The following is a 27,469-nucleotide window of genomic DNA, read 5'->3' on the forward strand; positions in this document are numbered from 1 at the left end:
AAGCCTCCTATGCAGGGCTTTGCAGAGCCTCCACCCATCAGGTCGCCTAGTCCACACTTTAGTTTTGACTCCGGGCGCCGCCTGGCGGCCGTTTCCGGAAGTGTCCTCCCCGCCTCGGGGTCCTGACTGCGATCAGGGCTGCCCAGATATATGCCTGACTCCAGGGCCACCTGGCTCCGTCCCTCCCCCCGTGGCCGAGCGAAGATTCTTAGGACAGTGATGAAGACGGTGCTGTACGAAGAACGTGGAGTCTGGCGTCTCGCCCATTGCCTCGAGGATGGCTGGGTCAGGCCGTCGCCGGGCAGCCCACGACCCGGAAGTGGCCGGCTGCGCGAGGCCCCCGTTGCCCAGCGCGGGCGCCGGGGGAGGGGGTGGGGGCGGAGCTCGGCGCTAAAGGAGAGCGGGTGGCTGTGGCTCCGGCTCCGCGAGGTGGGGGCCGTCCGGGACGCAGCCAGGCGGCCGCGATCTCCGCGGGACACGCTCCGCCCCGGCCCGAGGCGGCGACATGAGCGCCGCGGGGCTGCTGGCTCCGGCGCCCGCCCCGGCTGCAGCGCCTCCCGCCCCGGAGTACTACCCCGAGGACGACGAAGAACTAGAGAGCGCCGAGGACGATGAGCGGAGCTGCCGGGGCCGCGAATCCGACGAAGGTGCCTCCTGGGGGGCTATGGGGCAGGGGTCAGAGAGGTCGCCAGAGCTCTTCAGAGTCAGGAGTCCCTTTTTAAGACGGTCCCCCGGCCGTGTCTCAGATCCTCTCTGGATGGCAGGGGAGAAAGTCATCTCTTGGAAGTGCACTTGGGTACGAGCGATGCCTATACCTTGGCTTCCTCCGATCCCAGCTTCTCTCCTCAAAACGCTTAACCCCCCCTAGCTCCACTCGGGGACCTGGAACCATGCAGCCGTTAAGTATTCATTTGGCTGCCACCTACACTAGCGTTGTCACCTAAAGGTCCCCAGCCTCTTGTTTACCCACCTGCTGCGGAGCGGCATGCAGTCCTCACTTCCTGGGTAGGTGTAAGAGATAAGTGAGATCCGCTCTGCCGCTGGGGACTAGACGCACGCGGAGGTGGGGGTTTGTTTGTTTTCAGTCCCGAGTGTTTTGCTCCTCAGAACCTCACTTCTCAATCTGGACCTTGTTTACCCTTTGGCGAGCTGGGCCGGGGGGGGGGGCGGGGGTTTGCACCCTGAGGGATTGAGGAAGGAGCTAGCTAGGTGGAGGAGCCAGGTAGATGGGAAAGCGGGGGAGGGGAGGCCTTTGTATGGGTGGAGTGGAGTATTCTGGCACAAAGTCTGGCTGTAAAAAGCAAAAGCTGCCTCGACTGCACGAAGCATCGTCTCACTCAAATGAGTTTCTCAAGTGCCTAGGGACATAACTCGCTGTCTTTAGACAGGACCTCTGTGAAAGCGCCTTCCACTGAGGGAGAGGATGTCGCTTTGTGGAGACGTGGGTCTGCGTTAGCCTTTCCAAACGCAGCAGCAGCATATGCAGAGCAGAAAGTTGAAGGAACTGATTGCATTTGACTTAACTACGGTAAAAGGCTAGGCTTAGCCGGGCGTGGTGGCGCACGCCTTTAATCCCAGCACTCGGGAGGCAGAGGCAGGCGGATCACTGTGAGTTCGAGGCCAGCCTGGTCTACAAAGTGAGATCAGGATGGCCAAGGCTACACAGAGAAACCCTGTCTCGAAAAACCAAAAAAAAAAAAAAAAAAAAAGGCTAGGCTTTACCAGGAATTTTTCAACGTGAAACGCTGCATTGCTTTTAATGACCACGAGGGGGTGCAGTGAAGACAGAATTAATCTCCTTTAGCTATGTAGGGGCCACTGAATGCAGCAATTTGCTTTAGACCAGTTTAAAAAATACATATATGTAACATATAATAAACATATGCATTACAAATATATAAAATACATATATGGGGGCCTAGAGAGATGGCTCAGATGTTTACTGACTTTTCAGAGGATCCAAGTTTGTATGGCCCACAACTGTCTATAATTCCAGCTCCAGGGGACTCAGTGCCTTGTGACCTCTGACCTCTGGGCACCAGTCATGCAGGTGGTGGGTGTACCTACACACAGACAAAAGATACACATAACATGAAATAAATATGATTTAAAATGTTTGTTAATTATTTTATTTATGTGTATGGATGTCCGCTATATGAGTTTATGTGCACCAAATGTGTACAGGTGCCCTTTGAAACCAGAAGAGGGCACCAGGTCCCCTGGAACTGCAGATACAGGATATTATAAACCATCTGATCTGAGCGTTGTGAAACAAACCCCATAACCTCTGCAAAGAACAGCGGGCTCTCTTAACTACTGAGACATGCCTCCAGACCCCTTTTAGGGATTTGTTTAAATACGAGGTTTCGAAACATTAAGGAAATATTATTTTGCACTGCCTTCTGATTTTGTAATTTACTTATTTACTTATTTTTATTTTTAATTTTTAATTTTTGGTTTTTCGAGACAGGGTTTCTCTTTGTGGCCTTGGCTGTCCTAGACTCACTTTGTACACCAGGCTGGCCTCAAACTCACAGTGATCCGCCTGCCTCTGTCTCCCGAGTGCTGGGATTAAAGAGTGCTGGGATTAAAGGCGTGCGCCACCACGCCCGGCTTTGTAATTTTTTTTAATCTGTTGACTTGGGAAGCCTGTCAGCAGCTGTTAGGATTGACTTTGTTGTGGGGATGGTGGTCTCCCTTTCCCTGTGTTATCTAATGTGTGCTGGGATGGGCACAGGCACGCCCTGATCCTCTCCTGAAGGTGGTTACTGTTGCTGTGTGCTCTGTCAGGACTGCCTGTCTGGTGTGCCCTTTTGTCTCACTGTACACCGGATTCTTAGCCTAAACCCAAGTTGGAATGGCATTTCTTTTTTGTTTTAAACACACACACACACACACACACACACACACACACACACACCCTCCCTCCTGGGAGCCTGTTAATTTATGCTGTCATGATACCAGTTCTGTGACTTTGATCTTCACTGTCACATCTTCCCTCGTCTCCCGCAGACACTGAGGATGCCAGCGAGACGGACCTGGCAAAGCACGATGAGGAAGACTACGTGGAGATGAAGGAGCAGTGAGTAGGGCTCGTGCCTGTTCTCCGCACTGTGCTTCCGAGGCTTCGTAGACACTCATTTCTGGCCTTCGTGCTTGCAAAGCTTGAGTTTCTCTGTGATTTCCCTGTCCTTTCTCATCTAAGAGCCTTGCTGGAAACAATGGGGTGGGGTGATAAGGCCATAAGTTGGTGTGGAAATTGGTGCCCAGAAAAATGGGTACCTTGCAGATCCCCAGCCCCTGTCCCGTATTGCAGGGAGTATGCCGGGTGGCCTGAGTGTCCTGGGAATTCAGGGGAGCAGACATTGGAGCAGGCTGCTGCCCCTCCCTGCCACACTGCTGTTTGCCTACACACATCCTCACCCAAGCCGTTTGTAGTCACATGTGCCCAGAGAAGCGAAAGCGCTGCTTGTTTTTGGGGGGGCCTGGGGGAGTAGTTTTGAGACCAGGCTGGCCTCCAGTTCACAGAGTGCTGGGATTCATAGTGTGCACCGCCGCACCTGGCTTTGATTTTTTTTTTTTAAAGAAAAATGTACCATCAACCACCACTAAGAAACAAGATCTAGCTGGGCGGTGGTGGCGCACGCCTTTAATCCCAGCACTTGGGAGGCAGAGGCAGGTAAATTGCTGTGAATTAGAGGCCAGCCTGGTCTACAAAGCGAGTCCAGAACAGCCAAGGCTACACAGAGAGACTCTGTCTTGAGAAAGCAAACAAACAAACAAAGAAACAAAACCTAGTCTTGCCACTTTGCCAGATTGGTCCCAAAATGGTCTCCAGGCATGGTGGCCTCCCACATCAGCCTCCCACGTCTCTGCGATGACAGGTGTAGGCGGCTGTACCACCCTCTGCCTTGATCTCCCCAGATAGATGGTTGTGAGTAGCGCAGGATGCGTTTGAGCTAGGGTATATCACTCGGGGGTTCAGGGTCATCTGGAAATCATTTTGTCACCCAAGGTTGCCATGACCTGCGCCGTCCCTCCGCCCCCCCTGCCCCCCCCCTGCCCCCCAGTCTTCCTTTTTCTTACTGTGAACTGCTGGATTACAGGCCATGGGGCATCACACACAATTTTCAGGAAGCTGTGCCCGGATGTATTTCCAGGCTCTTGGTTTTGAACCCTTGAGCTCACATGTCTTCCCTCTAGATTCTCCTTTCAGCTGTGCGTGGCCGTCTCTGGCATCTGTCATTTTCAACCCAAAGGAACAATTCAGCCAGCTGTGGCCGCTGCTGATGCTAGGCTATGTTAATAATTTACATGCACGTTCTCAGTTGCACCACGAAACTCTGCCTGGTCTTTCTACTTTGCCAGCTCTTCACTGGTTGGGGCTGGCCTGGCTGAAATTTGTTCTCAGACTCCTCCTTAGATGTCATCTCAGCAGGTCTGGTCCCCACGGGTTCCTTTTTCAGTCTGTAAACACTGCCATTCCAAGGGAGACCCAATTGCAGGCATTTGCTGCTCCCTCTGTTGGTGGGGACTTGACCCCCTGGGTGTCCTGTCTGCTCCTCTCTTGCTCTTTTTAAAGATCCATTTATTTTTCTTTTATGTGCGTGGGTTGCACGTTTTTTTGGTGTCTCATTTTTGCAGTGCCCTCAGAGGCCAGAAGAGGGCGACGAATCCTCCAGAAGTAGAGTTACAGACAGCAGCTACCAGTAGGGGCTGGAACCAAACCCTGGTCCTCTAGAAGAGCAGCCAGCGCCCCTAACCCCTGAGCTGTCTCTCCAGCTCCCCTCAGCAGCAGTTTTACCATGAGCTTTTGATGGTCGACTGTGCCTCCTTCGTGCTGACTGAGCGAGACAGCCATTGAGATAAAACAAAGCTTCCGGTGTGGTGAAGTGAGCTGTGCATTAGGGGTGGCCCTGAGAGACCGGGCGGGAGGGGCCCACAGGCCTCTCAGTGTTCTGAGGAGGGGGTGTGCATCTGTCAGCCTTTTTGAGGAATGAAAAGGTCTTGTTGACCGATGTTCTCTTCGGCCTCTTTTGTCATTGAGAAACTGGAGGTGTTGGCTCTGTTTTTTTTTAACAATTAAACTTTATTATACAACCCAACTAGCTTACACAAGAGGGAAAAAAGGTTAAAGGGAAAAAAGAGTGAACCTTCCGGTATCCGTTCCATGGGATGGGTCCCTAGGTGTCTCTGGCCTGTGCACTGGTCCAGCCTGTTTGCTGATCCTCCTTCCGGTCTGACCCTGTTGCCCCTCTCTCCTCTCTGCCTGCCTGTCTCACAAGTGAAGGGCGGTCTCCTTCTCCCACTGAGGGTCGATTAGAAACACAATAGTCCAGGTGGAGTCCCCAGGTCCGCTTCTGAATTCCAGGCCCAGGATGGCTCTACTCAGTTTATCAAGGTTAATTTCAAGGAGTATCCATGGTGTGCCCAAGAGTAAAGCCCTCCAAGACTGCTTTCACCTGTGCAAAGCTTACAGTCCTTCCCACATGGAGGTGGTTTTTTGTGTGTGTGTGTGTGTGTTTTGTTTTGTTTTTTTCCACGTAGAAGCAGACGTATTGCCTCAGATGTGGTATGCCTGGAACTCACAGCCCAGGCAGACTTGCTGGTGTGTGAGGCTGCCCGTAACCCCTTGGTGTGAGAGGTGAGAACCCGGTCACACTGCTTAGTGTGCTCGCTGCCCTCACCCAGCTGGGGCTGCAGATGTGCCCTGCATTTTAACTTTTGAGCCTGAGTTAGCATTGTTTTTCTGATCCTGAAAAGGCAGTGGCCTCAAAATGACATGAAGGGCTGTGGACTTGGTGTTTACACAGCTGGGCCATAGGGGCAGGTATGCTAAGCACCTTCCTCCACCACTCAGGAGCCTCCTGGAAATTACGTGTTTATGTACTTGTTCTGTGAGGACTTACGCTGTGCTGAACTGCGGCTACGAGGACAACTTGCAAGAGTTCGTTCTTTCCTTCCACTGTGTTGGTCCCAGGGGTGGAACTCAGGCCATTAGGCCTGGTGGCAAGTGCCACCTCCCCGGGCTCCTTTTGCCATTTATAATTTAATTGTAGGGTTGACAGGGAAGTTGTGTTTAAGTCATTTCTGTATCTTAAATGCTAAAGAGAGCAGCGCGTTCTCCCTGTCTTCCTTGTCCACTCTCTGCTTCCCTCAGACTGTAGGACCGTATTCCGTCTGCCGCTCTCACTTTTGCACAGTCCCTGTGGTTTCACAGGGAGGACACACTGCGCTACAGTGCAGTGGGGGGTGTGTGTCTTTGGGATCTCTCAACCTCGAGCCTCTTCAGTCAGACTCCCCTCTTGACCCAAAGACCACGATTGCATCCCTAGCACAGCCTGGCCCTGCCTGGGACCTGAGCCTTTCCTCTCTTACAGGATGTATCAGGACAAACTGGCATCCCTGAAGAGGCAGCTGCAGCAGCTACAGGAAGGTAGGTGTGCATGCTGCGGGTCCTTGAGATCTGAGTCTTACTTCCATCTGGGAGCGCTAGTGAGGGTTGAGTCTGGCTTGTTTTAGCCATCTGTACACATAGTCTGTTGTTTCCTATCAGGGAGGTGAGTTTCTGACTTTCTTTTTTTTTTTGTTGTTTTGTTTTTCGAGACAGGGTTTCTCTCTGTAGCCTTGGCTATCCTGGACTCACTTTGTAGACCAGGCTGGCCTCGAACTCACAGCGCTCCGCCTGCCTCTGCCTCCCGAGTGCTGGGATTAAAGGCGTGCCCCACCACCGCCCGGCTGAGTTTCTGACTTTCTTATTGCACCGGTTTTGGTTTGGAACAAATTCTTGAACTGGGGCCTCTAGACCTAGATTAGAGACCACTGTGTCTAAGATAGACTGTTTTTAAATTTATTTTTATTTTTTATTATTTTGGTTTTTGTGAGACAGGGTTTCTCTGTAGCCTTGGCTGTCCTGGACACGCTTTGTAGGCCAGGCCTGCCTCTGCCTCCTGAGTGCTGGAATTAAAGGTGTGCGCCACCACACCCGGCTTTAGAACTCTTTTTTAAAAGAGGGTGTTGTAGGTCAGCACGATGGTTCAGTGGGTAAAGGAGCTTGCTGCCAAGCCTCATGACGTGAGTTTGATGCCCACAGTTCACAGTTCACACGGTGGAAGGAGAGAACTCACTCCAAAAGATTTTCTCTCTCTCTCTCTCTCTCTCTCTCTCTCTCTCTCTCTCTCACACACACACACACACACACACACACACACACACACACACACGCAGTTTCCCTTTCCTCCTTAAGCTAAGCCCTACTTCACGCCACCGCTCTCTCTTGTTGGTAAATTCTCAGTGGCTGTGTCTTGCAAGTTCAGTGGCCATTGAAGTCTTGGCAGCCTGAGACTGAGAACCCGCTTCCCTAACTTCTTTGCCAAGCTCGCAACCCAGTGTCACTGCTGCTTAAGGAATGTGACTTTGGGCATGTCACAGCTCATGCTTCATCCACAAAGTGAAGAAAGAAGGGCCCGGAGCAGAGTGCTGGCCGCAATGTGAACCCGGGCAGGGTGGCAGCTGTCTGCGCTGCACAGTGTAGGGTCCCTGTCAGCACAACTGCTTCCCCCATGGGAACCTCCTTGCTGGGAGGGTGCTCCTGGGGCCCCACCCTCCACTGGCTACTGTGCCAGCAGGTGCTCCCTATAGATGGTGAATGAGCAGGTTTAGGATCCGCACCCGCGCCACCTGACTGCCGCCAACTGCACGCCTAAGTCAGGCTGAACTGAATTAGTCATCCAGTTCCTCGGTTGTATTGGTGAAGGTTCAGGGCAGAAGTAGCCCCCACTGGCCACTGTACTGGACATTGCAGAGGGAGAGTTTCCACCAACCCAGGAGGGGCTCCTGGATAGCCTTGAGGTAGACCTCCCAGCAGAGGATGACCTGTCTCCAGGAGAGTGAGGCCCACTGCCTTAAACTGTAGGACCCGGTGGCCAGTGTCTCCTGGGTGTCCGTGTCCTTCTATGCGCCCTCACTCCCTAAGAGGAGGCGCTCCAGTGGTCTCTGGTGCTGTCTGCTGTGTGCCTCTTCTCTTGTACGGCTCTCTAGGCCCTCGACGGTGCTAGGAAGTGACTTAGGAGACGTGTGTGGTGGGGGGCTGGGTAGGGTTGGATGGTTTTCTGAGTCACTGCTTTGTGACTGTCCCATCAGGTACGTTGCAGGAATATCAGAAGAGGATGAAGAAGCTGGATCAGCAGTACAGAGAGAGGATCCGGAACGCAGGTAGGTGCCCCGACGTGCACACGGCTCCTCCATGATTTCCACATGTGCATGCTGATAGACTGCGGAGAGGTTTCTCCCTGGCACACCGGATCTCCCCCTGGGGTGAGGGGAAGTGGTGCCCCACGGCTGCCATCACATTAAGCTGTTCCCCTGTCCTCCAGGCGTCAGGGTGGCTCCTGAGGTGTGTTGCTCCTTGCTCATGTCCACTTGGTGGAAGAAGCTGGAGGCCATCATGCCTTGGTTAGCTTGTCTGTACCTGAGAAGAGGGGTGTGGCCTATTTGTGGCCTCCGTGTGTTTTAAGCACTTACAAGGACTTGGTGGCATGGAATGCTATTGCTCAGCTGTGCATGTATCTGCTGGGGTGCTTAAGTGTCTGTGCACATTGGTCCTTTGAGCAACGCGAAGCCACCAGCACATTGGCTTTAGGAAACTCAGCGTTTCACTGGCCAAAGGTACCCACCTCCATAAAATCAAGGAACGATGAGGGTTAAAGAGCCGTGCAGCGGGCTCCTGGCCCACAGTCCCCTGGGCTGGAGTGACCCTGGCTTCGGGATGAGTGGCTTGTTTGCTCTGAATGCTTTTCGTCAGACATAATGTCTGGGTTCTGGAAGTCTGAAGGCTCCATGGTGTTTTTGTGAATATGCTTTTCACAGGTAAATGGGTATGTAGGATGTGAGGCTTGCAAAGGAGGCCACGGAATTTGTGACACCAGAAGTCTCTGGTCTACTTGTGGTTTTTGTGGACCAAGTATAGTAGGCCCACACTCATCTAGAAAGACAGGAAGTCCCAGATACACTTTGGGTCAGTTGCTGTCTTTATCAGAGTTTACAGCATCCTGGTGGGGATGAGGTCTATATTAGAGGAACAGAGCTGATTGAACGAGTCTGTAGCAAGGGCCGTGAGAGGCTTGCAGGCTGTGGTCCAGCTAGTCCAGTGGCTGTCTCCCCCGGCATGTCTGAGAACCCAGTAGTTGTGCCAGGCTGCATGGCTGAGCTGGTCTTCCATAGACACCGGGATCTGGAGGAAGCAGGCTCTGACGCCATGGAAGGAAGGCACTTGCCAGTGAGCGCGAGGGCAGGCAGGCAAAGAGAGCGAGCTTCCTGTTCCATGTCCTTTGTAGAGGCTGCCACCCAAAGGTATGGTCCCGATTAGAGGTGGATCTTCCCAGCTCAGAAGATCTGGATAATAAAAGGTGGGTCTTCCCACTTCTCATGACGTAAAAGGAATCCCTCACACGTGTCCCCAGCTACTTAGGTTTCAGTTCATTCCAGATGTAGTCAAGGTGACAACCAAAACCAGCCATGTTGTCTGGCACCCAGTAGGCACTAAGGAAGCCTAGAGTAGGGCCTGGCGAATTTGGGTCTGTTGGGGGAAGGCCTCAGGAGGGGGCTGCCTCGGATCTGGAATTTGAGAGATTGACCAGAGTTAACTCCTAGCTGTGCCCAGGCCCCTCATCCTAGAGGTTCTCTCTGGAGAGGGGCCTGCCTTGCCATGCACACACCCCACTTTGAAAGCTTCCACGCGGACTCTGCCTCTACAGGGAGGGTAGTGTGTCTCACTGGGCTGTCCCGCTGGGTGGGCCTAAGGTCAGCTGGAGGGGTAGAACTGCCCGGGCCTCTCTGTGGATCCTGACGCCCCTATCTGGAAAGATGGTGGCCTGCCGAGTCTAACTGCACCTTTCTCTCTTTCAGAGCTCTTCCTCCAGCTGGAAGTAAGTACCCAGGGGTCTTTCTGGTTTGCAGGCTCCTCCGTCCGAGGCTGGGGTCTTAATGTAGGTCCTGCTAGCCTTTCCTTCTGTCAGCAAGTAAATGGTTCGGAAAGTGTCACCACTGCTCACTTGGTTAAGGGCACTTAGCGCCAGCTCAGACTTCCCATCCGTTCATGAGTGTTGTGCAGTCAGTCGTGCTGCTCCTGGCCATGTGGGGTTAGGATGCCACCCCTCGCTGTTTCTTTTTTTTTTTTTTTTTTTTTTTGGTGGTGGTTGTTATTATTATTATTATTAGTTTTTGTTTTTGTTTTTTGAGACAGGGTTTCTCTGTGTAATGGCCCTGGCTGTCCTGGAACTCTCTTTGTAGGCTGGCCTCGAACTCACGGAGATCTGCCTGCCTCTGCCTCCCAAATGCTGGGATTAAAGGCATGTGCCACCATGCCCGGCTTCTTTTTTGTTTTTTAATTTAAAACTTAATTTATGTACATGAGTTTCAGTGAATGAAGGCCACACATTTGTGTGCTTCTGCAGGCCAGAAGAGGGAGCTGGGTCCCCAAAAGCTGGAGCCTCCCAGCGTGGGTGCTAGGGCCAAATTCAGGTCCTTTGGAAGAGCAGGAAGCATCCTCAACCCACCAGCCCATCTCCCTAGCTCACAGCCTATGTGGTGACCTTCACCTCACAGGATGACCATTTGAAGCCTCTCAGGACTATGCCTGGCTTTGCTAGTGGCTCCCCGTAGCCCTGCCTCTAAGTTGGCTTCACAGATCCATCTTGTTTTGGGACCTCACTGGGTCGGAAGGCAAGATGGCGTTAGCATTTCCTTCCATGGCACAGACAGTTTCGTGCTATGGTGCTGAGGTGAGGGCCTAGTTCTTGAGTGATAGGCTGCCCTGGGGCCCAGAGTGGGTAAGGAGTGCTTTGTAGTTTGTAAGACATCTTCACTAAAAAGAGTTCGGTGCACACAGTCGAGGCCAGGCATGCAGAGCGTGTGCTCAGTGATGCTTAGTGATCACAGTCCCATAGTCATCACCCAGGACATTGGTGAGATTCCACAAGGGGGCTTTTAGGCAGGCGTTTTATTTTTTTAATTTTAGTAATAGCTTAATTTTGATGCTTGAGTACTTGAGGGTTCGGGCACGTAATGAATGGTGTGCAGTTGCTTTTGTTCTTAGGGCTCAAACATAATAGCGTGCTGTCTGGCTTCAGTGTCATGTAGTTAGTTCTGAATGCAGAAACTTCATCTGGAACGGGCTGTTTTCACTTGGAATTGTCTCCTTCCAAAAGGGACCCTTGCTCTCTCGGAGAGACTCTTAACCCTGAGTGCTGTTTTGGCGTTAAAGCCTCAGACTCACGATGTGGGAGAGGAGGGGCCGGGTGGCAGTGCAGAGCCTTGGAGTGAGCGCTGCTATGTGGCTGGGTTTGGGCCCCCGCTGGGTGAAATGAGGCCTGAGGCTTTCTCTGCCCCGGGGTCAGTGCTAGCCTTGCGCTGGCTCCCATTGCTACGCCACCCACTGCCGCGTCGGCCCAGCACGCGTCTCTCTTTTGATCAGACTGAACAGGTAGAGAGGAACTATATTAAAGAGAAGAAGGCGGCGGTGAAGGAGTTTGAGGACAAGAAGGTGGAGCTGAAGGAGAACCTGATTGCCGAGCTGGAGGAGAAGAAGAAGATGATTGAGAACGAGAAGCTCACGATGGAGCTGACTGGAGGTACAGGCGCCCTGGGCCCCCGGGGAAGTTAACTCCCGTCAGGCCTGGCGGCAGGGCAGGGCATGGCTGGCTTCCTGACCTGCTCTAACTGGGGACTGTAGTCTGGCTGCTTAGCACCGCCTGTAGAGGTCAGGTCCTACCTCATCTCAGGACGGAGTGCCTCAGGTGTTGGCATGTGACAAGCAGGCCACGGGCAGCTCTTCAGCAGCAGAGTTGCAGGCTCTGGCTTGTGCCTCACTGGCTCCTTGTCAGCTGCCATTGCCTCTTACTGGGGCCACCTGGAGGTTGCTGTAATTACAACAATTAGAAAAGGCCTGAGGAAAGGGGCTTGGGCCCTCCTGTGCTGTGGCTCTCTTCCCCCTGGCGGTGCTGGAGGCTCAGCCAGTGGTCACTGCAGAGTGGTGAAGCCAAGAGGTCTCCTGAGAAGCTAGAACCCATCTTGAGACTGGTTCCTCCCTACCAGCCAGGACCTCATCGGTTCCAGGGGGCTCAGCAGCTACAGACAGGTCTCACATGGAAGCAGTGTGGGTGACTCTCCGTTGCCACCTGTAGATGGTGGGTGAGTCTCAGGAGGCTAGAAAGCATTGGCAGTACCAGCCATTTGAGACCTTGGCAGGGCCTTTGTTGCAAGTCAGCACTGAGTTAGCCACATGGACACGGAGGTGGTGCGCTCTTCTGCACACCCCAAAACGCCAGAAGGCTCTGGGGCTCTGGGCTAACCAATTTTAACAGGGCTAATTAGGTAGGACATGTGGGCTTTCTTGGAAATCCTTGGAGCTGACTTGGAATCAGAAACTGAGCAGTCAGAGCCATCGTGCCCCTGTGTCTGTGCTGTGAACCAGCATGGCCATCCCATTGACACAGGCTGTCCCCTCCACAGATCTCCCAGTGACAGTGAGGCAGTGTCTGGTGGGGTGGAGTAGAGGCCTTAGAAAACCCATTCAGGGCTTGTCAGGAGCAGTGAGCTCTGCATGGGCACAAGTGTGGCTGAGTGCTGGAGTACTGCCCTTAGGCCGCACCCTGTCACAGTGCTGTTGACACCACACTTGTCAGGCACCATTTCCCCCACCTGTTTTGACCCGCACGCACGTAGTCTTCTCGGTGTGGTTGTGACACCCTATTGTTCTCTCCGGAGCCTCCAGCTGTTCGGGAGCCTCCATGAGGCTGGTGGGAAACCCTGTCTGTCTGTAGCTGCTCCCACTCCGTCTGCTGGGAAGGACATGCTCACCTTGCGTGTGCTTCAGTGTCCTAGTTACTGACAAGCGGCAGGCACTGGCCAGGCGGTGTCAGAGCCAGCTTCTGAACTGAAGCAGGAGGCAGAGAAGACAGTGTCAAGGAAACCATTTGTAATGCAATAAAGCTGGTAGCAGAAGCGTTTAAAGCCATGCGCGGGCATGAAGGCACTGATGTCCTTCCTCAAGCCATTCGGTACCTTGGGGTAGAGAGTGCTGCCAAGGCAGTGCTGGAGGGTGGGAGGGAAGGCACTGAAGCTGGAGGATCATGGGCCTTCCCTCCGCACACGGTGCTGCTGCGCTGTCGCTGACTTGTTCCACTCTGTGCTCGGTGCCTAGAACCACTGCTTCAAGCTCCGTCCAGAGAGATGTCTTGAAATCGCCTGCTCAGTTTGGAGATTACTTTTAAAAAGTAGATGAGAGGTTGGGGGGAAAGTCCGCAAGAAGCAGGTGTTTTGGGCCACCTGCTCTGTCTAGCATGCGTCACTCATAAACTGGTCCGTGTGAGTAGCAAGAGGCGCTCGGCACCCTCAGCCTTCTGGGGACACTAGGGACTGATTGTTGATGCAGTGCTGTGTGTGGTCCTAGAAGTGAGGCTGTGCTGGGCCGCCTTCTTTGTGCTGGGGCTGGGCCTATTCTACACCCAAGGCCGTTGTGCCGCTCTGTGGAAGGTGGAGTGAGTTTACTGTGAACCGTTGGCCTAGACAACCAGGGAGCATTACCTTTTTCTTTTCTCTTCAAGATTTCTTTGTGTGTGTGTCTCGTGCACGCTTGCACGTACACATGCACATGATACATGTCTGCAGTTGCCTGCAGAGCCTGGAGGAGGGCACCAGATGCTCTGGAGTTGGAGTTTCAGGCAGTTCTCAGGTGATTGACCGAGCCTGTGTCCTCTGCAGGAAGAGGCACCCTGAAGCACTGAGCCACTCTCCAGCTCAGGCTTGCTCATTTTTAATTTGCCTCTCCTTTCATTAGCCATTTCGTTGCCACTTGGTTTTTGATTTCCTGACACTTGCTCACTGGGGTGTCTTCTAACCTTCAAGCCCCTGTGGGAAGCTACTCTCGTTCTCAGTAAAGCCATGGATTTGCTTTAGGAAACACTGGCTTTGTAGCTGGCCCTGTGAGCAACCATAAGGTCAAGGGAGAAATGTGTTGCCCCCTGTGAGGTCAGGTGCGCTCCCCTGCTGGCTCACTAGCTGGGAAGAGCCTCTTCTGTCCCAGGCTTCTTCCTGTGGGGCGTTGTCTTACCTGGCGAGGGTCGGCTGGCACAGGACAGATACCCAGCACCTAGCAAGTGTAGCGTCATTTACTTGCTTGGTTTTGGGTGTCATTTTCCAGATTTATAAATGATGGAATTGACTCAGAAGTCAGCCTCTTACCCCAAGTCCCCAAAGTGTAGAGCAATTTTATTCAGAACATGGCTCCTCTGGCAAGAGATCATATCCAAAACCTTCCAGGTCTGTGTGATCCCGCTGGAATACAGACACCTTTAGTCCAGGAGACAGAGGCAAACAGATCTGAGTTCAAGGCCAGCCTGGTATAGAGCAAGTATCAAGTAAAGAAAAGCTTAGGTCTGGGTGCGGTGGTTCATGCCTTTACTCCCAAACAGTGAAGGTAAAGTTAGTTTGTAGAAGGAAGCACCCATGTTTGAAAGTGATGTCTAATTTAGTGGCAGAAAAGGTGAGGAATCAAAGATTCAACAGAATAGGATCCATCCAACTCTCACAGCAGAGTGGAAAGGGAAGCTACTTAAGGGGGCAACACAGAGAATGAGAGAGAGAGAGAGAGAGAGAGAGAGAGAGAGAGAGAGAGAGAGAGAGAGAGAGAGAGAAGGCAGTTTCCCCTGGAACAGTAATAGACAGGTTGCAGAGAGAGAAAACTCAGGTGAAGACTGAATGAGCCAGAAATAAGGAGGAGCCAGGAGATCAGAGCAGATTCCTGGAGTTGCTTTGAGGCCAAGCAGAGCAACTCAGAGGCCGAGAGAAAAGCCAGATTGAGAACGTCAGCTGGGAGAGGAGTTTTAGTCAGAACAGCTGAGTTGAACAAGCCAGCCCAGAGCTCAGAACAAGAAAGGGTGAGCTTATTAAGCAGTAAGTCTTAGGGGCTAAAACATTCTAGGCCTAGATTAGATGTATGCAGGCTTGAAGCTTCCAGCACTAGGCCTAGGTAGGCAGAAGGAGGCAGTAAGCTTTCCAGACAGCCACTGAAACAGGCAAATAAAAGTTCTCTTTACAGCAAAGGTCCCAGCTGGTACTTAACCAGTCTGCCTGAGTTCACGTCTGTCCTGACTGTTAGGCCTGCTCCCTTAACCCCATCGAGTCAGGAAAGTGAGGCTACTGGCTTGGCTGTCCTGCACGAATCAGCTGAGCTGCCAAACCGCCCAGGTTTAAGGCAAGGCAAAGATTTGACAGGCTCATTTTACCGTGCTTGTGCTAGGCAGCACCTAATGCTCCACTGAAAGGTGCTTTGCAAGTCAGGGCTAAGCCTGTAGAAAGAGATCTGCCGAGAGGCCGAGAAGGAGGGGGACAGGTGATCTGACCTGGGGTGGGTGGGCTCTGTCTAAATAAATGTCAGCCCTTTACCTGGGCAGCTTTGCTCTCTGGAGTCTGGTCTCTTGGCTCCCACTGTGGTTTGGCCCCTGAACACCTGACGTTGACTCTCATTCCCTGCTTTCACCTCCACTGTGGTCACCCCACAGCTGTGGTTTGTGACAGCGTGGGTGAGCCTGCCAGCCTACTGCAGATGCAGAAGGCTGTGCCTCCAGTTGGGCCCCATGTTGCACTCGCTGTATGCCGCAAGCTCGAGGGAAGCGTATGCTTCAGATTATTGCAGCAATCTCTTCCCCAATAGCTAAACACATTGTAATGTTCTTCTTCTTAAGAACTGGAGGTGGAACCCAGGGCCTTGCTCTATCGCTGGGTTACATGCCGCACCAACTGAGCCATCTCACCAGCCTTGTTTATTTATCATTTTCCTATAGTGAAAGCATTACAAATCTTAGGTCCTAGAGACTGTTTTGAAGTGCTCAGTATGATATAGTTGACAGTCACTGCTGTCAGTAGAACCCTGAGCTCACTTCCCTCGGCAAGCTAGAACTTCAAAAGGCCCTCCCGTCTCTCCACCACCTTCCTCCCCCACCCCTTCCTCTTCCTCCCGCCTCTCTCCTGTCTCCAGCCTTTCCTCCATCTTTCTTTCTGCCTCTGCTTCTTTGGGGTTAGCTCACTCCCTTAGAGTCCACTTAAGAGGGAGATGGGTGAGCTTGCTTTCTAGGTAAAGTATGGTAAAGGAAAGTTAGATCTGCAGTTGGGAGGGGCAGCAAGTGAGAGGGGGTGTAGAGCAAAAGGCAGGTGGTTGCCTGTTACTGTAGCAGTGATGTTGTCCCAGGCACTCTAGGGGGCGCTCCAGGCTCCCCAGCGCCCACCATCATATCTTCACTGTGCCCTTTGAGGCAGGCCCAGCACTGCCTGGGGTCCTAGGCCTGGCAGCTTTCTGGGTGAGCGGATGGGCAGGAGCTAGACTACTAAAGGCAGACCGGGTGGGACTCTCGGAAGCGCCTGTCCCACAGAGGCCAGGGAGCTTCCTACTACAAGGCAAGGTTGGGTTAGGTGTTTAGGAGCTCGGTACATGACTGAGACATGTTGCCCTGCTTAGGTGCCTTCTCTAGGGTTGTCACACTCAAGGGTCTGGGCTTCAGACCTGGGAGTTTGACCTTTGTACTGCCCAGGTTAAGCGCTCTCAGGCTCACCCTACCAAACTCACAGGAAGCTGTTGCTTGAGGCTGAGTGGCATGAGCTGATTGTATTGGTCTTGACCTCAGGTAGCTACAGAGGGTTGTGAAAGAAGAAAGTTGGGAGTTTGTAAACAAAGACTTCATATAAAACCTTGGCTGGGTCAGTGGCCTTTAAAGGGGCCTTCTATGGCCCTGGGCTTCGGCACCCAGCCTCGGTGGGAGCAGTAGAAATGAGGTTCCTGTCTGATCCCCAGCTTCCTTTCAGTCCCTTGTCCTGTGACTGTGGCTTCTCAGTTTGAGGGAAAGGAGGTTTTGAGGGTGCTGGAGGAAGGCTGTATCAGCCATGCTGCTAGGATCTCGGGCTGGGGTGTAGCTAACTCAGCTAGCCTGACACAGGTAGGCATATGTATGCCCTGCAGCCGGAGAGGCCTCTGCCAGGGGTGGTGCGTGGACTAAGCGTGCTTGGTCATACAGCTGTGACACGGTGGCCACAGGATAGACACTCTTACCTAAGAGGGACTCCAGCTGCCCTCTGGGGCGGTTGGATAGGTTCACCCCGTCCATTCTTGTTACAGATTCTATGGAAGTGAAACCCATCATGACCAGAAAGTTGCGGAGGCGACCAAATGATCCTGTCCCCATTCCAGACAAGAGGAGAAAACCGGCTCCTGATATCCATTTGCGCCAAGCTTGAACCACATCAAATCCTTTGCTTCCCAACCCAGGAGTTATCCGCACCTATGCTAGGGGGTTGTGCACTGTACCCAAGGTAGGTGCGGTGTTCTTGGAAAGAAGCTGCATAGACATAGACATGGCCGCTGGGCCAGCATGGAGCAGCAGCGTCTGTCCCTCTTCAGGAGATTCAATGTAGCTGTTTGTCCAGAGAGGAGCTGTACTTTGTGCGGCCAGCAGAGGGTGCACTTCAGGCCCCTTCACCGGCACTGCATGATTAAGCCACTGTGAGACTAGACTTTACTTGTATGTCTGGAAAGCTTCAAAGCCGAGGTGAAATTGTCACCTTCCTTCCCTGTGCCCTCAACATTGCCAGCATCTAATGCACAGCTTCCCTTCAGAGCAGTTTGTATGGTAGGGCATGTTGAGGTCCTCTCTGTGCCTGGTAACTTTTAGCATGAGAGTCAACTTTTCAAAGAGGCGAGTTCTTACCTTGAAAATAGCATTGACGTAGCCTGGGCCTCGCCAGTCCCAAAGTGTCAGAGCTCTGTGTGCCTCTGTCTCCTTGGAGGCTGCGCGCTTGTGTTTCAGACATGTTCCTTTAACTCTCAACACCTCAGCTAAACTATTTGCTAACGGATGAGCAGATCATGGAGGATCTGAGAACGCTAAACAAGGTACAGTTGGATGTGTTTGAAAGCTCACACTTGACGTAATTTTCTGTGTCACTTTGTTCCCCTGTCACTTGTTAAAGTCACCATGACATCTCTGACACGTTTAAGTTGTTTCTAAGATGATTTTCTCTGAGACTATTTTTGTTGTTATTCTTCCTACAGCTTAAGTCACCCAAGAGACCAGGTGAGTGCTGGATGACACTACCAGTCTTTGTATCCATCACTGGAAAAGCACATGTGGGATTCCCAAGAGTAAATTACTCAGTGTTTGCCTGTGAGAAGTCATGGACAGCAACAGGAGTCATAAACATGCCTCTCCCATTCGCGTGTTGTGTCTTTAAAGCCAGCTGCGTTGTTTTGCCTTCACCTTAGGGTTTATTATAAAGGAGACATGTGATTGGCTGTGGAAGGTTCCCTTCTGTTTAGGTGTCGGGCGGGCATTAGGTTCAAGTCCACGTAAAATCACAGGAAATTTCCATGTCTGGGGTTTTTGGAGCTCGGCCGTGGCGTTACTAGTCTAGTGATGGTCTGGTCACAGTGAGGCCCCCAGACGGCGCCTGGTTTTCATTAGTAGACGAGGCGAAGGCTCTGGAGACATTCAAGAAGTTTTGAGTGTGCTATGCTGGTTTGGTGTCCATGCTAAGTTTAGAATCAGTGTGGTGGCCTGACAGTGAGGGACACCAGATGGCAGATATTGTTGCAATTAGCACCAGTGGCCCCTGTGGATAACCAATGGCCCCTGTGGATAGCCAGTGGCCCCTGTGGATAGCCAGTGGCCCCTGTGGATAGCCAGTGGCCCCTGTCGATAGCCAGTGACCTCTCCATTAGTAGCTAGTGACCCCCGTGGATAGCCAGTGACCTCTCCATTAGTAGCTAGTGACCTCCGTGGATAGCCAGTGACCTCTCCATTAGTAGCTAGTGGCCCCCTGTGGATAGCCAGTGGCCCTCGTGGATAGCCACTGTGCTCAACCCACACAATACAGTGACTCTGCCTCTAACTACCACGGAAGGCCTTGCTGGTTGGGATTGTGGCCACACTGGTGGTATCAGTTACTGTGTGTCATTGTTGGGCCCCATGCTCAGGTCCAGGTTCATGTCTGCTCATCATCTTGGTATCTCTGGTTCCTCCAGCTTCCCCGTCCTCTCCTGAACACTTGCCTGCCACACCTGCAGAGTCTCCAGCCCAGAGATTTGAGGCTCGGATAGAAGATGGCAAACTGTATTACGATAAAAGATGGTAAGTTGTGGGGAGTGAGGACTGCTCCTGGTGGCCTAAGAACTGTTGGGAGGGTTGGGGCCATTCAAGCTGATTATCTCAGGATTTTGCCGACTCATCTCTTTATATATTAGCTTAATTCCTTTTGGTGGTGCTGGGCCTCAAGCCCATGTGCTGGGGCTCTGGCCCAGACTTAGAGTCTTCAGTGAGATTCCACTTGAGGACTGAGAGGGCAGTTGGTGGATCCCTCTGTGAGGTCACTGAGAGCAGCATTTCTCTGTGTGTCCCAAGGATGCTGACCCCTTTCTGCACCGTGTTGCTGTCTCCACACTAGAGTTTGCAGGCAGGCCCTGTCTAGTCACAACAGGCTAGATTTCCTACTCTGTCCCCTCTTCTGTATGCTAAAGGTTAGGAGAGGGTACTGCTGCCTAAGCCGAGAAGGTGCCCTTCTCAAAGCTGCAGGTTTCTCGCATCTCAGATGCTTTTTATTTGACAGCTGTATCCTTTTCTTAGGCATTTTTCTAGCTTTCAAGGTTTTCCAGGAAGTGCAGTTCGGAGATGATATCCTGAAACACTTAGATGGAAGGCTATTTGAGCCGTTGAGATTGCCTGCAGCTTCATGGGAAACAATAGGAAGGAACTGGAGAGGCTCATACATTTATTCATTCAGCAAACACTGGTTAGACATCCTAGGTATCACATCGCCATTAATTCGGCCATCTTTTCAAAGGTCTTTTAGTCTGGTGTCCAGTGTTGCTGTTCAGTGTTCCTGTGCAGGCTGGGGCCCTAGGAGGACATGGCTGCACCCTGACTCTCTATTGGCTGTCTGGAGGAGGTGTGGGTTACTATAGTCCTTTCTGTCATTGCCATTTATAATAGCCATAATAACTCGTGTTTCAATGTTTTTTGTTTTGTTTTCGAGACACGGTTTCTCCGTAGCCCTGGCTGTCCTGGACGCACTCTGTAGATCTGGCCTCTGCCTCCCCGAGTGGAGGGATTATAGGCATCTGCCATCACACCCGGATCAATGTTTTCATTTAGCCAAAAGCTGACAAATTTGGTGGTGTGACCTCGTGAGTTGACAGTGGTCACATTAATTCTCACCCAACATGTCTAGTCATCTCTCACTGTCCAGGACCCCGGAAGCCAAAACCATGGTTTTCAGTTCCCTGCATAAAGCTGCAGTGCGCACATAAAAGCTAATCCTGGCACTGGGAGGGGACTAAGCAAGTCAGCGGGCCTGTGCATGTTGTCCTCTGACCTCCCACATGTGCCATGATGCGTGCTCTTACTCTGTCTCTCTCTGTCTCTCTTCTGTCTCTCTCTTCTGTCTCTCTCTCTCTCTCTCTCTCTCTCTCTCTCTCTCTCTGACACACACACACACACACACACACACACACACACACACACTAAAAACTAAAGAGCCTCAAGCCTATCTTCCTGTGTGTTTTAAGCCATCTCCATATTTCTTGTACCAACTATAGTGCAAATGTTGCATAAATATGCCACATTGTTTAATAGTCAGATTTCCACAGTAATGTCACTTTGACGTGTGGGCAGGCCTTATTTTTCTGAGGCTCATGCTAATTTAGATATTTTTACCCCTTTGGCTGTATCTGAGCAGTGGAACTGTCCACATAGCCTGTTTCATCAAAAGCTTAGAGGACAAGTCAGGCACCTGTTCTAGTGTCTGTCAGCCTGCTGCAGTGACTTACTGCCCTTGCGGAAGGTTGTTAGTGTTCCTGTCTGAGACTTGTTGGTTAGGTGGGTGTGCTGCCGCTAGGTGGCAGGCCCTAGCAACTCAACAGAACGGGCAGAGTGAGATTAAAAAAAATGTTTGTAATAATGAAAACCAAATAACCTTTAAAGATCAGGCCCACTTGTAAGAATGGCCTTTGGGGACAGTGAGATTTATGGCTAACGGTTCTAGGGGTCTGTGAGTCATCCAGCCAGTATATGATTTCAGGCGGTGTTCATTTTGTAAGTGTGACCACCACTGTCTTTCTGAACTCAGCTCTGAGATTATGAGACGAGGAGGAAAATGTAGTAAAATGATTTTCTTTTTAGATGAGACACCTGCAATGGCTGATGTGTGGTCCTCTCAGCACAGGGGTCTGGCTTGAAATGTCAGAACTTAACATTGTCCTTTTGTCAGCCAAACAGGTCCGAAAACAGTGTCTCCTGAACAGTCACCTCTTCGCTGAATTTTGAAGTTGCTTTTCATGCTGTTAAACACGTTTTGGGAATGTCACTTACATTCTGGGTTCAGTACCATCCCTCTTTGGTTTCTGCAGTCAGTCCTATGCAGGTGTTGGCAGCTGGGCCTGCCCTGCCCTGGCCTCATACAAGGGACTTAGGAAGTCCCATCTTGAGGTCTCATCTGCCTCGAACCAGCCTGTCACTCCCATCAGGCTCCGGTGTTCAACTTTTGTTCCTTTGTCTCTCAGGAAGCTTTGTTTGCTGTTCTTCCTTCTTCTGTAGATGCAGCCCTGGCTCAGAGAGCCTCCGTCATCATGTCCCTTCCAGAAGTGGGATACTTTTGCAAAGCATACTTTAGGGGCTTTAAGGACATCAGCAGGACAGTGTGGGGCAGGGCTCCATCTCGGCATGGTCCAGCTGCGTCCCTGCCTTCGCCTTGGTCCCTGCTTTCTGTGTCACTACCCTGTGCTGTCAGTTTGCCTTATGTTTTGACTTAGACTAATGACCCCTCACAGAAGTAAGCTGAGGGCGCTGCGAGGTGTGCCTGCTTTTCCCCTCTCTCCTCCCTTCTCCCTCTGCCTCCTCTTTCCACTCCTCCTTTAGATCTGGAGTTGCCAGTGTGGACAGAGGTGGATTCCCTCCTTGCTGAGTAGACTGGACCTTGTAGCTGTCACCTGACCACAGGGCCTGTTTCCAGCAGCAGTGGGGCCCCTTGAGCCTCTGGTGCTGTTATGTGGGTCAGGTGTGGGGAAATGAAGTTAATTTTATTATGTTACTATGGGGATTCTTGGTAATACATAGAAATCAGTTGTTTTGACCTACCAAAAAGCAACCATCCGGGTTTGCTGGGTCAGCATCAAGACCCAGAGTGTTAAGGACTGAACTGTGAGGTCCGAGGTTAAAATTTCCATTAGTAAGTCCGCCTGCCATGAGAGCCCTGGTCTTAGACACTGACGTGTTTTATTCAGCAGCTGAATTGCAGCTTATACAATGGTTAATGAGAGGAGAGCGTTGAAAGCTATGCAGTAAAAATAATCACCATTTGTATTTTATATGTTACATATAGGAGTATACAACATATTTTTCTCTGCATCTAATACATGTGTAGTATGCATCCTTTTTCTCCCACACTGTACCACAGTGTGGATGCTGTCTCCATTCAGCTCCGTACCAAGTGTGCTTGAGGCTGGCGATGCTTGTGCATTAATTACCCTGCGACCTCGGTTACTGACAGTTGGAAAGGAGAGCTAGATGGCTGAGGGGCTGTGTTCTGTTTCATGGCTCTAGTTCCGTGATGGCTCAGGCCCCTTAGCATCCCCTCAGGGCCCAGCCTCCCTGTCTTGAAGGCTGCCATTGACTAGGATCACCGACTCCAATCCTGCAGAGAAACCAAGGGAAGCGTGTGTTGTCACGAATAGTCGGCCTCCCTCATGCTGTGCACTGTGCGATGCGGACCTTGTGACAGCCCCATGTGATAATGAGAGTCCTCTGACCAGTGACAGCAGTGTGAGAGCTTGGATCCCAGCCAGCATCCTGCTGCAGTCATGTTCCTGAGCTGCACCCTTCCAGCGTTCTTCTCAGGGAGTACACTGGCGCGGAAACCCTGGAGCTCAGCTCCCACGTAGGGGGAGGCTGCTTGGAGCCTGAGAGCTGGAGCCACTTCACAGGTGGAGCTTGTGTTTGGGCAGCCAGCCTTCCATCCTTCCCACGAGATGAACCTGCTTCGTCCCCCAAAGACACACCAGCAAGATGCAGCGCGCTGCCTGTGTGGGGGTGGCAGGGAGTTGTGCTTTGCAACAGTTCCTAGGAGCCTGAGGGTTTTCAGATTTGTGTGGCTGGAATGAGCAGAGGTTGTGCTCTCATCCTGTTGTCCCTTTGGACTTTGTCCTGGCTTCCTCTTCATCCTTGGTCTGTGCTTAGCTTGCGGAAGTTGGACGTAGCACTGCATTGTGGGACACAGCGCTGGTGCTGTGCAGAATCAGGATGCCCCCCCCCCCCCGCTGCCCCCTCCCCAGCCTCCCCAGCTGTGTGTCGTGTCCTGTCCCCCTGTTCCTCTCTCCCTGCAGAGTGGGCCGGGGCAGAAGCACTTAGCTACTGCTTGTGCTAGGACCTTCAGCGCTGCCTTCTTAGTGTTAGCCTTGGTGAGCTTTTAATGTTCCTGTGTTGTGTTTAAGGCCCCAAGAGAGCAGGGACCCCGTCTCTTGTCCCTCACCCTAGGCTTAGTCAGTGCTGAACACTGTTAAAGTGAGTCATGAGGCTTTGAATCTATGGCTAAACTAAGGGCTAAATGCAAAGTTCCTTCTAGTTGATGATTCAGTTGGACAAGCAGAAAACGGGTCTCCAGACCCTTCTGTTTGTGTGGAGCCGCCAGCCTCCTGCAGTGCTTCAGGCTGACGCCAGAAAGTGCAACAGATCCAACACAGAGTTCTAACTTTTTGAACTTAGTCCCAATAGTGAAGGAAATTATAGCTGGCATGCTGGCTTGCTTAGGCCTGCAGTCCAGCTGCTTGGTGAGGTGAGTCAGGAGAATTGCATTTTAAAGACAGCTTTATAATACTCAGTTTCAAAATAAAAGGAAAACTAGGGACACAGCTCCCTCGTGGTGGAGCACTTCTTAGGGGCACAGCTCCCTCATGGTGGAGCACTTCCTAGGGGCGCAGTTCCCTTGAGGTGGAGCATTTCCTAGGGACACAGCTCCCTCGTGGTGGAGCACTTCCTAGGGGCACAGTTCCCTTGAGGTGGAGCATTTCCTAGGCACACAGCTCCCTCATGGTGGAGCACTTCCTAGGGACACAGCTCAGTGGTGGAGCACTTGCCCTGTGTACGGTAAGCAGGTCCTGGGTTCGGCCTCCAGAAATGCTGAGAGAAGGTGGATTGCACAGCTCTCCAGCCTTCTGAGCCTTTGTTCCTCTTCGCAGAGGGCCAAGGGAAGTTTTGGATCCACAAGATTGGAGGCTTTTACTCTTAAGGTGGAGGCCTTCTGCCTTCTGAAGCCTGTGCTCTTCCTCGGTTGCCTGTTGCTGAGACCTGTTGGTGGAATAATGGTTCTGTAACAAAACAAGGCCCTCCTGCCTGATTTCCTGTTTGTGTCCTGTTTTGGCAGGTACCACAAGAGCCAGGCCATCTACCTAGAGTCCAAGGACAACCAGAAACTGAGCTGTGTCATCAGCTCAGTGGGAGCCAATGAGGTAGGGATCAAGGTCTTCCCTGTGAGGAGAGAACACTGCGCTGAGAAGTGTGGGGAAAAAAATACCACAGGTGTAAAACAAAGCCCCACTCTAGATGTGCAGCGCAGCCCTGCCTTGTGTGGGGTGGGTCAGCACTGTTGGGGAAACTGCCAGATCACCCCTGAGCCCTCATGTCTGCTGGAGCCCGGCCCTGCAGTTCCATGTGCTGCTGGGGCCATGGTGTGCTCCTCTGCAGCCACTGAGCTTACCCCAGGAGAGTGCAGGTGAGCGAGCGCGCACTGCTGCCCGGGGCCCTTGGGTGGCTGCACACTGACAGCGGAGCCTGTCTGTGGAGCTAGCATACTCCTTGTCTCGTGTGTGTTTAGAGGTTCCTCCATACCAACGGACTGCTTCATCTGTGAGGGTTGGGGGTCGGGCACAAGGCTCAGCACCCAGGGGTGCCTGTAAATGGGTGCTGGTGCTGCTGGCCTGCAGCTGGCTGTCCTTCCTGTCTGACATGTTCTTCTGCCAGGCCTGCCTCTCAGTGCATTTCCCTCAGGATTAGGTCTGCATTTAAAGCTGTTCAGTGTGCTACCCAAGGATGCTGGGACTGCCCTAGGGCTCCCACTGGCCCATCTTTAGGAGGATGTCAGCAGCGGCTCACCCACACCATTAGAAGTTTTAAAAGTCTGAAACTTGCATAGCTGCACGGGCTTGATCTTTTATCAGCCCACAAATGTCTGCAAAGAAATTGATTTTTTTTTTTTCTGTGTCTCCCCTCTGTTAGTGATTTGTGCCAGTGCACGGTAAATCTAATGAAGCTGGATTATAAAATAACTTAAGCCTCCGGTATTCTCTCAGCTTCCTGAATCGAAAGCTCCCTCAAATGTGACCAGTTTGCAAAATGATAGTGTGCTTGGGAGTTGGAGCCAGCCTCAGATAAAGGAATGCCATTCTTCAGGGCTGAGTTTGAGTTGCTGCTAAGCCAGAGTCAGAATGGGGGTCCCCCAGAAAGACACGGTGCTCCCCAGCCATGAGGCCTGTGATTGTATGGTGGGCTGTTCTACAGAGCGCGCAGGCCTCTCTAGGACCTACGAAGACTGTGACATTCTGCCTTAGGGTGTCCCAGTGTGGTCCAGTGAGCAAATGCTGATGCCGTGGCAGCTCCCACAGGGATGAGGCCTTAGGGAATCCGCTCTGTGCCTGGCGATGGAGCGGCAGCATCCGTGTTGAGGAGCATTCCAGCTCTGTTCTCAGTTACACTGTCACGCATCCCTGGAGGTGCCTGGCCTTTGTGGGCGCATGTGGCTGGTGGGCCAGCAGGTGGGTGGCCCCCTGGCTCAGCACCACTTGGGTCAGTTTTCTATTTAAAATGGTCTCGCAGGAGGCTCAGCTTCATGCAGGGTCTTCAGCTTGCTTCAGTTTAGGCTGTGTTCTGTCACTCACTCATCACACTGGCGATGCAGTGAGACTGAGAGAGTAAGCCTGCAGCTCGAGCTTTAGTGGGGAGGAGAGCTCTGTCTGCAGAGTCTGTGTGTGAGGGGCAGACCTTGGCCAAACCTTGCTTTAGGCTGTCTAATCACCCAGGTCGTGTAGGGCCAGTGAGAGGAGGAGGTATTGTGAGGTGAAGCACCCCATGTGACGTGATAGTAACCCCACAGGGCTGTGTGAGTGGAGCACCCCATAGTACACCCCACAGGGGCCAAGGAGCTGCTGAGGCTGAAGGACCACCCTCAGCTCTTGAGCATTGGAAGGCTAAGTAAGAGGGAATTTTACTCGGGGCAAGGAAAATATGTTTAAATTGGTTTGAAAAGCTATTGCTCCTGAATGCATATTTTTGGGGTGTTGAAAAATATAATCACCAAGTCCAGAGTCCAGATGACTGAGGCAGAAACGGAGCTGACACTATTAGAGGTGTGTGAGTGCTGGCTGAGCCTCCACAGCGTTCAGGCGCCAGGAGCTGCCTCTGAAGCCAGGGGCACTCCGATGGCCCCTTCAGGCAGATACTCTGCCCACACCTGAGCCACACAGAAGTCCCTCCATCTCACCCTCACCCCAACTCCTGTCTCCACAGATCTGGGTGAGGAAGACGAGTGACAGCACCAAAATGAGGATCTACCTGGGCCAGCTGCAGCGTGGGCTCTTCGTGATCCGCCGGCGGTCAGCGGCTTGACTTTCTACGCTCCTCCTCTTCCCTTGACCCTTTTTCTGGAGTGGTTTTTATTTTTGTTTTGTTTTCTTCTTAATAGAAAATTCTTAACTTACCGGGACTAGCTCCGTGGCCTGGGACATGGAGAGCACTGTGGAGTTGAAGGCACTCACATGGCCAGCCACTTCCATCTCTGTACCGTTCTTTCCTGCCTCGGCTTCTTCCAGAAAGCAGTCACCAGAGACTCTTGCTTTCAGGAGTGTGGGGGCTTCATCCACTTTCCTTTTATTCCTTTGTTTTGTTTTGTTTATACTTGGTCTTTTTTTTTTTTTTTTTTTTTTTTAAAGAAAAACCTCCTTTGAGTTTGAAGGGAAGCTTGTTTTAATAATTTCCTCTCGGCCTTTGTCCCGTGAAGAGCAGTGAGTGCTTTCCTGACTGAATCTGACTGGTGGGTCGTGTGCTTGCTTCCCTTGCTGGGCCGTGAAGCGTGGGACAGGGGAGTTCTCCTGGCTCTGCCTTCTCGGAGAAATAAAAGATGTGGAACGTCTCACCTGCCTCCGCTTCTACTCCGCTGACCGAGGGACCAGGGCTCTAGCCTTCTTCACCCTGGAGGCTGCAGCCAACAGATGGGCTGGGAGAGGGACGTGACGCAGTCTTATCACGCTGGAGGGACCGCTCTGTGGACATTCTCAAGCACAAGGGATTTGTTTAGACACGCCTGTCCTTGCTCAGAGTGGAAGAAGTGGTAGTTCCAGAAGTTTCCATTTGTAATTCCTCTCCCTAGCTCCCAATGGCTAGAA

The 27,469-nt window shown here is 52.1% G+C and overlaps 1 protein-coding gene across 1 annotated transcript; it reads left to right on the top strand.

Moving 5' to 3' along the window:
* Nucleotides 1–361: 361 nt before the first annotated feature.
* On the top strand, nucleotides 362–27,216 carry SUDS3 (SDS3 homolog, SIN3A corepressor complex component). The gene is made up of 13 exons (XM_084762218.1): nucleotides 362–647; nucleotides 3,013–3,082; nucleotides 6,381–6,436; nucleotides 8,143–8,214; nucleotides 9,907–9,926; nucleotides 11,474–11,630; nucleotides 17,168–17,263; nucleotides 17,880–17,941; nucleotides 18,101–18,122; nucleotides 19,070–19,175; nucleotides 24,457–24,541; nucleotides 26,595–26,680; nucleotides 26,770–27,216. Exons 1-13 carry the CDS (start codon nucleotides 506–508, stop codon nucleotides 26,792–26,794), a joined length of 999 nt encoding a protein of 332 aa, XP_084618344.1. The 5' UTR covers nucleotides 362–505; the 3' UTR covers nucleotides 26,795–27,216.
* Nucleotides 27,217–27,469: the final 253 nt, after the last annotated feature.

Source organism: Acomys minous (assembly GCF_964271855.1).
Source record: "Acomys minous genome assembly, chromosome: 16".
Taxonomy (NCBI): Eukaryota; Metazoa; Chordata; class Mammalia; order Rodentia; family Muridae; genus Acomys; species Acomys minous.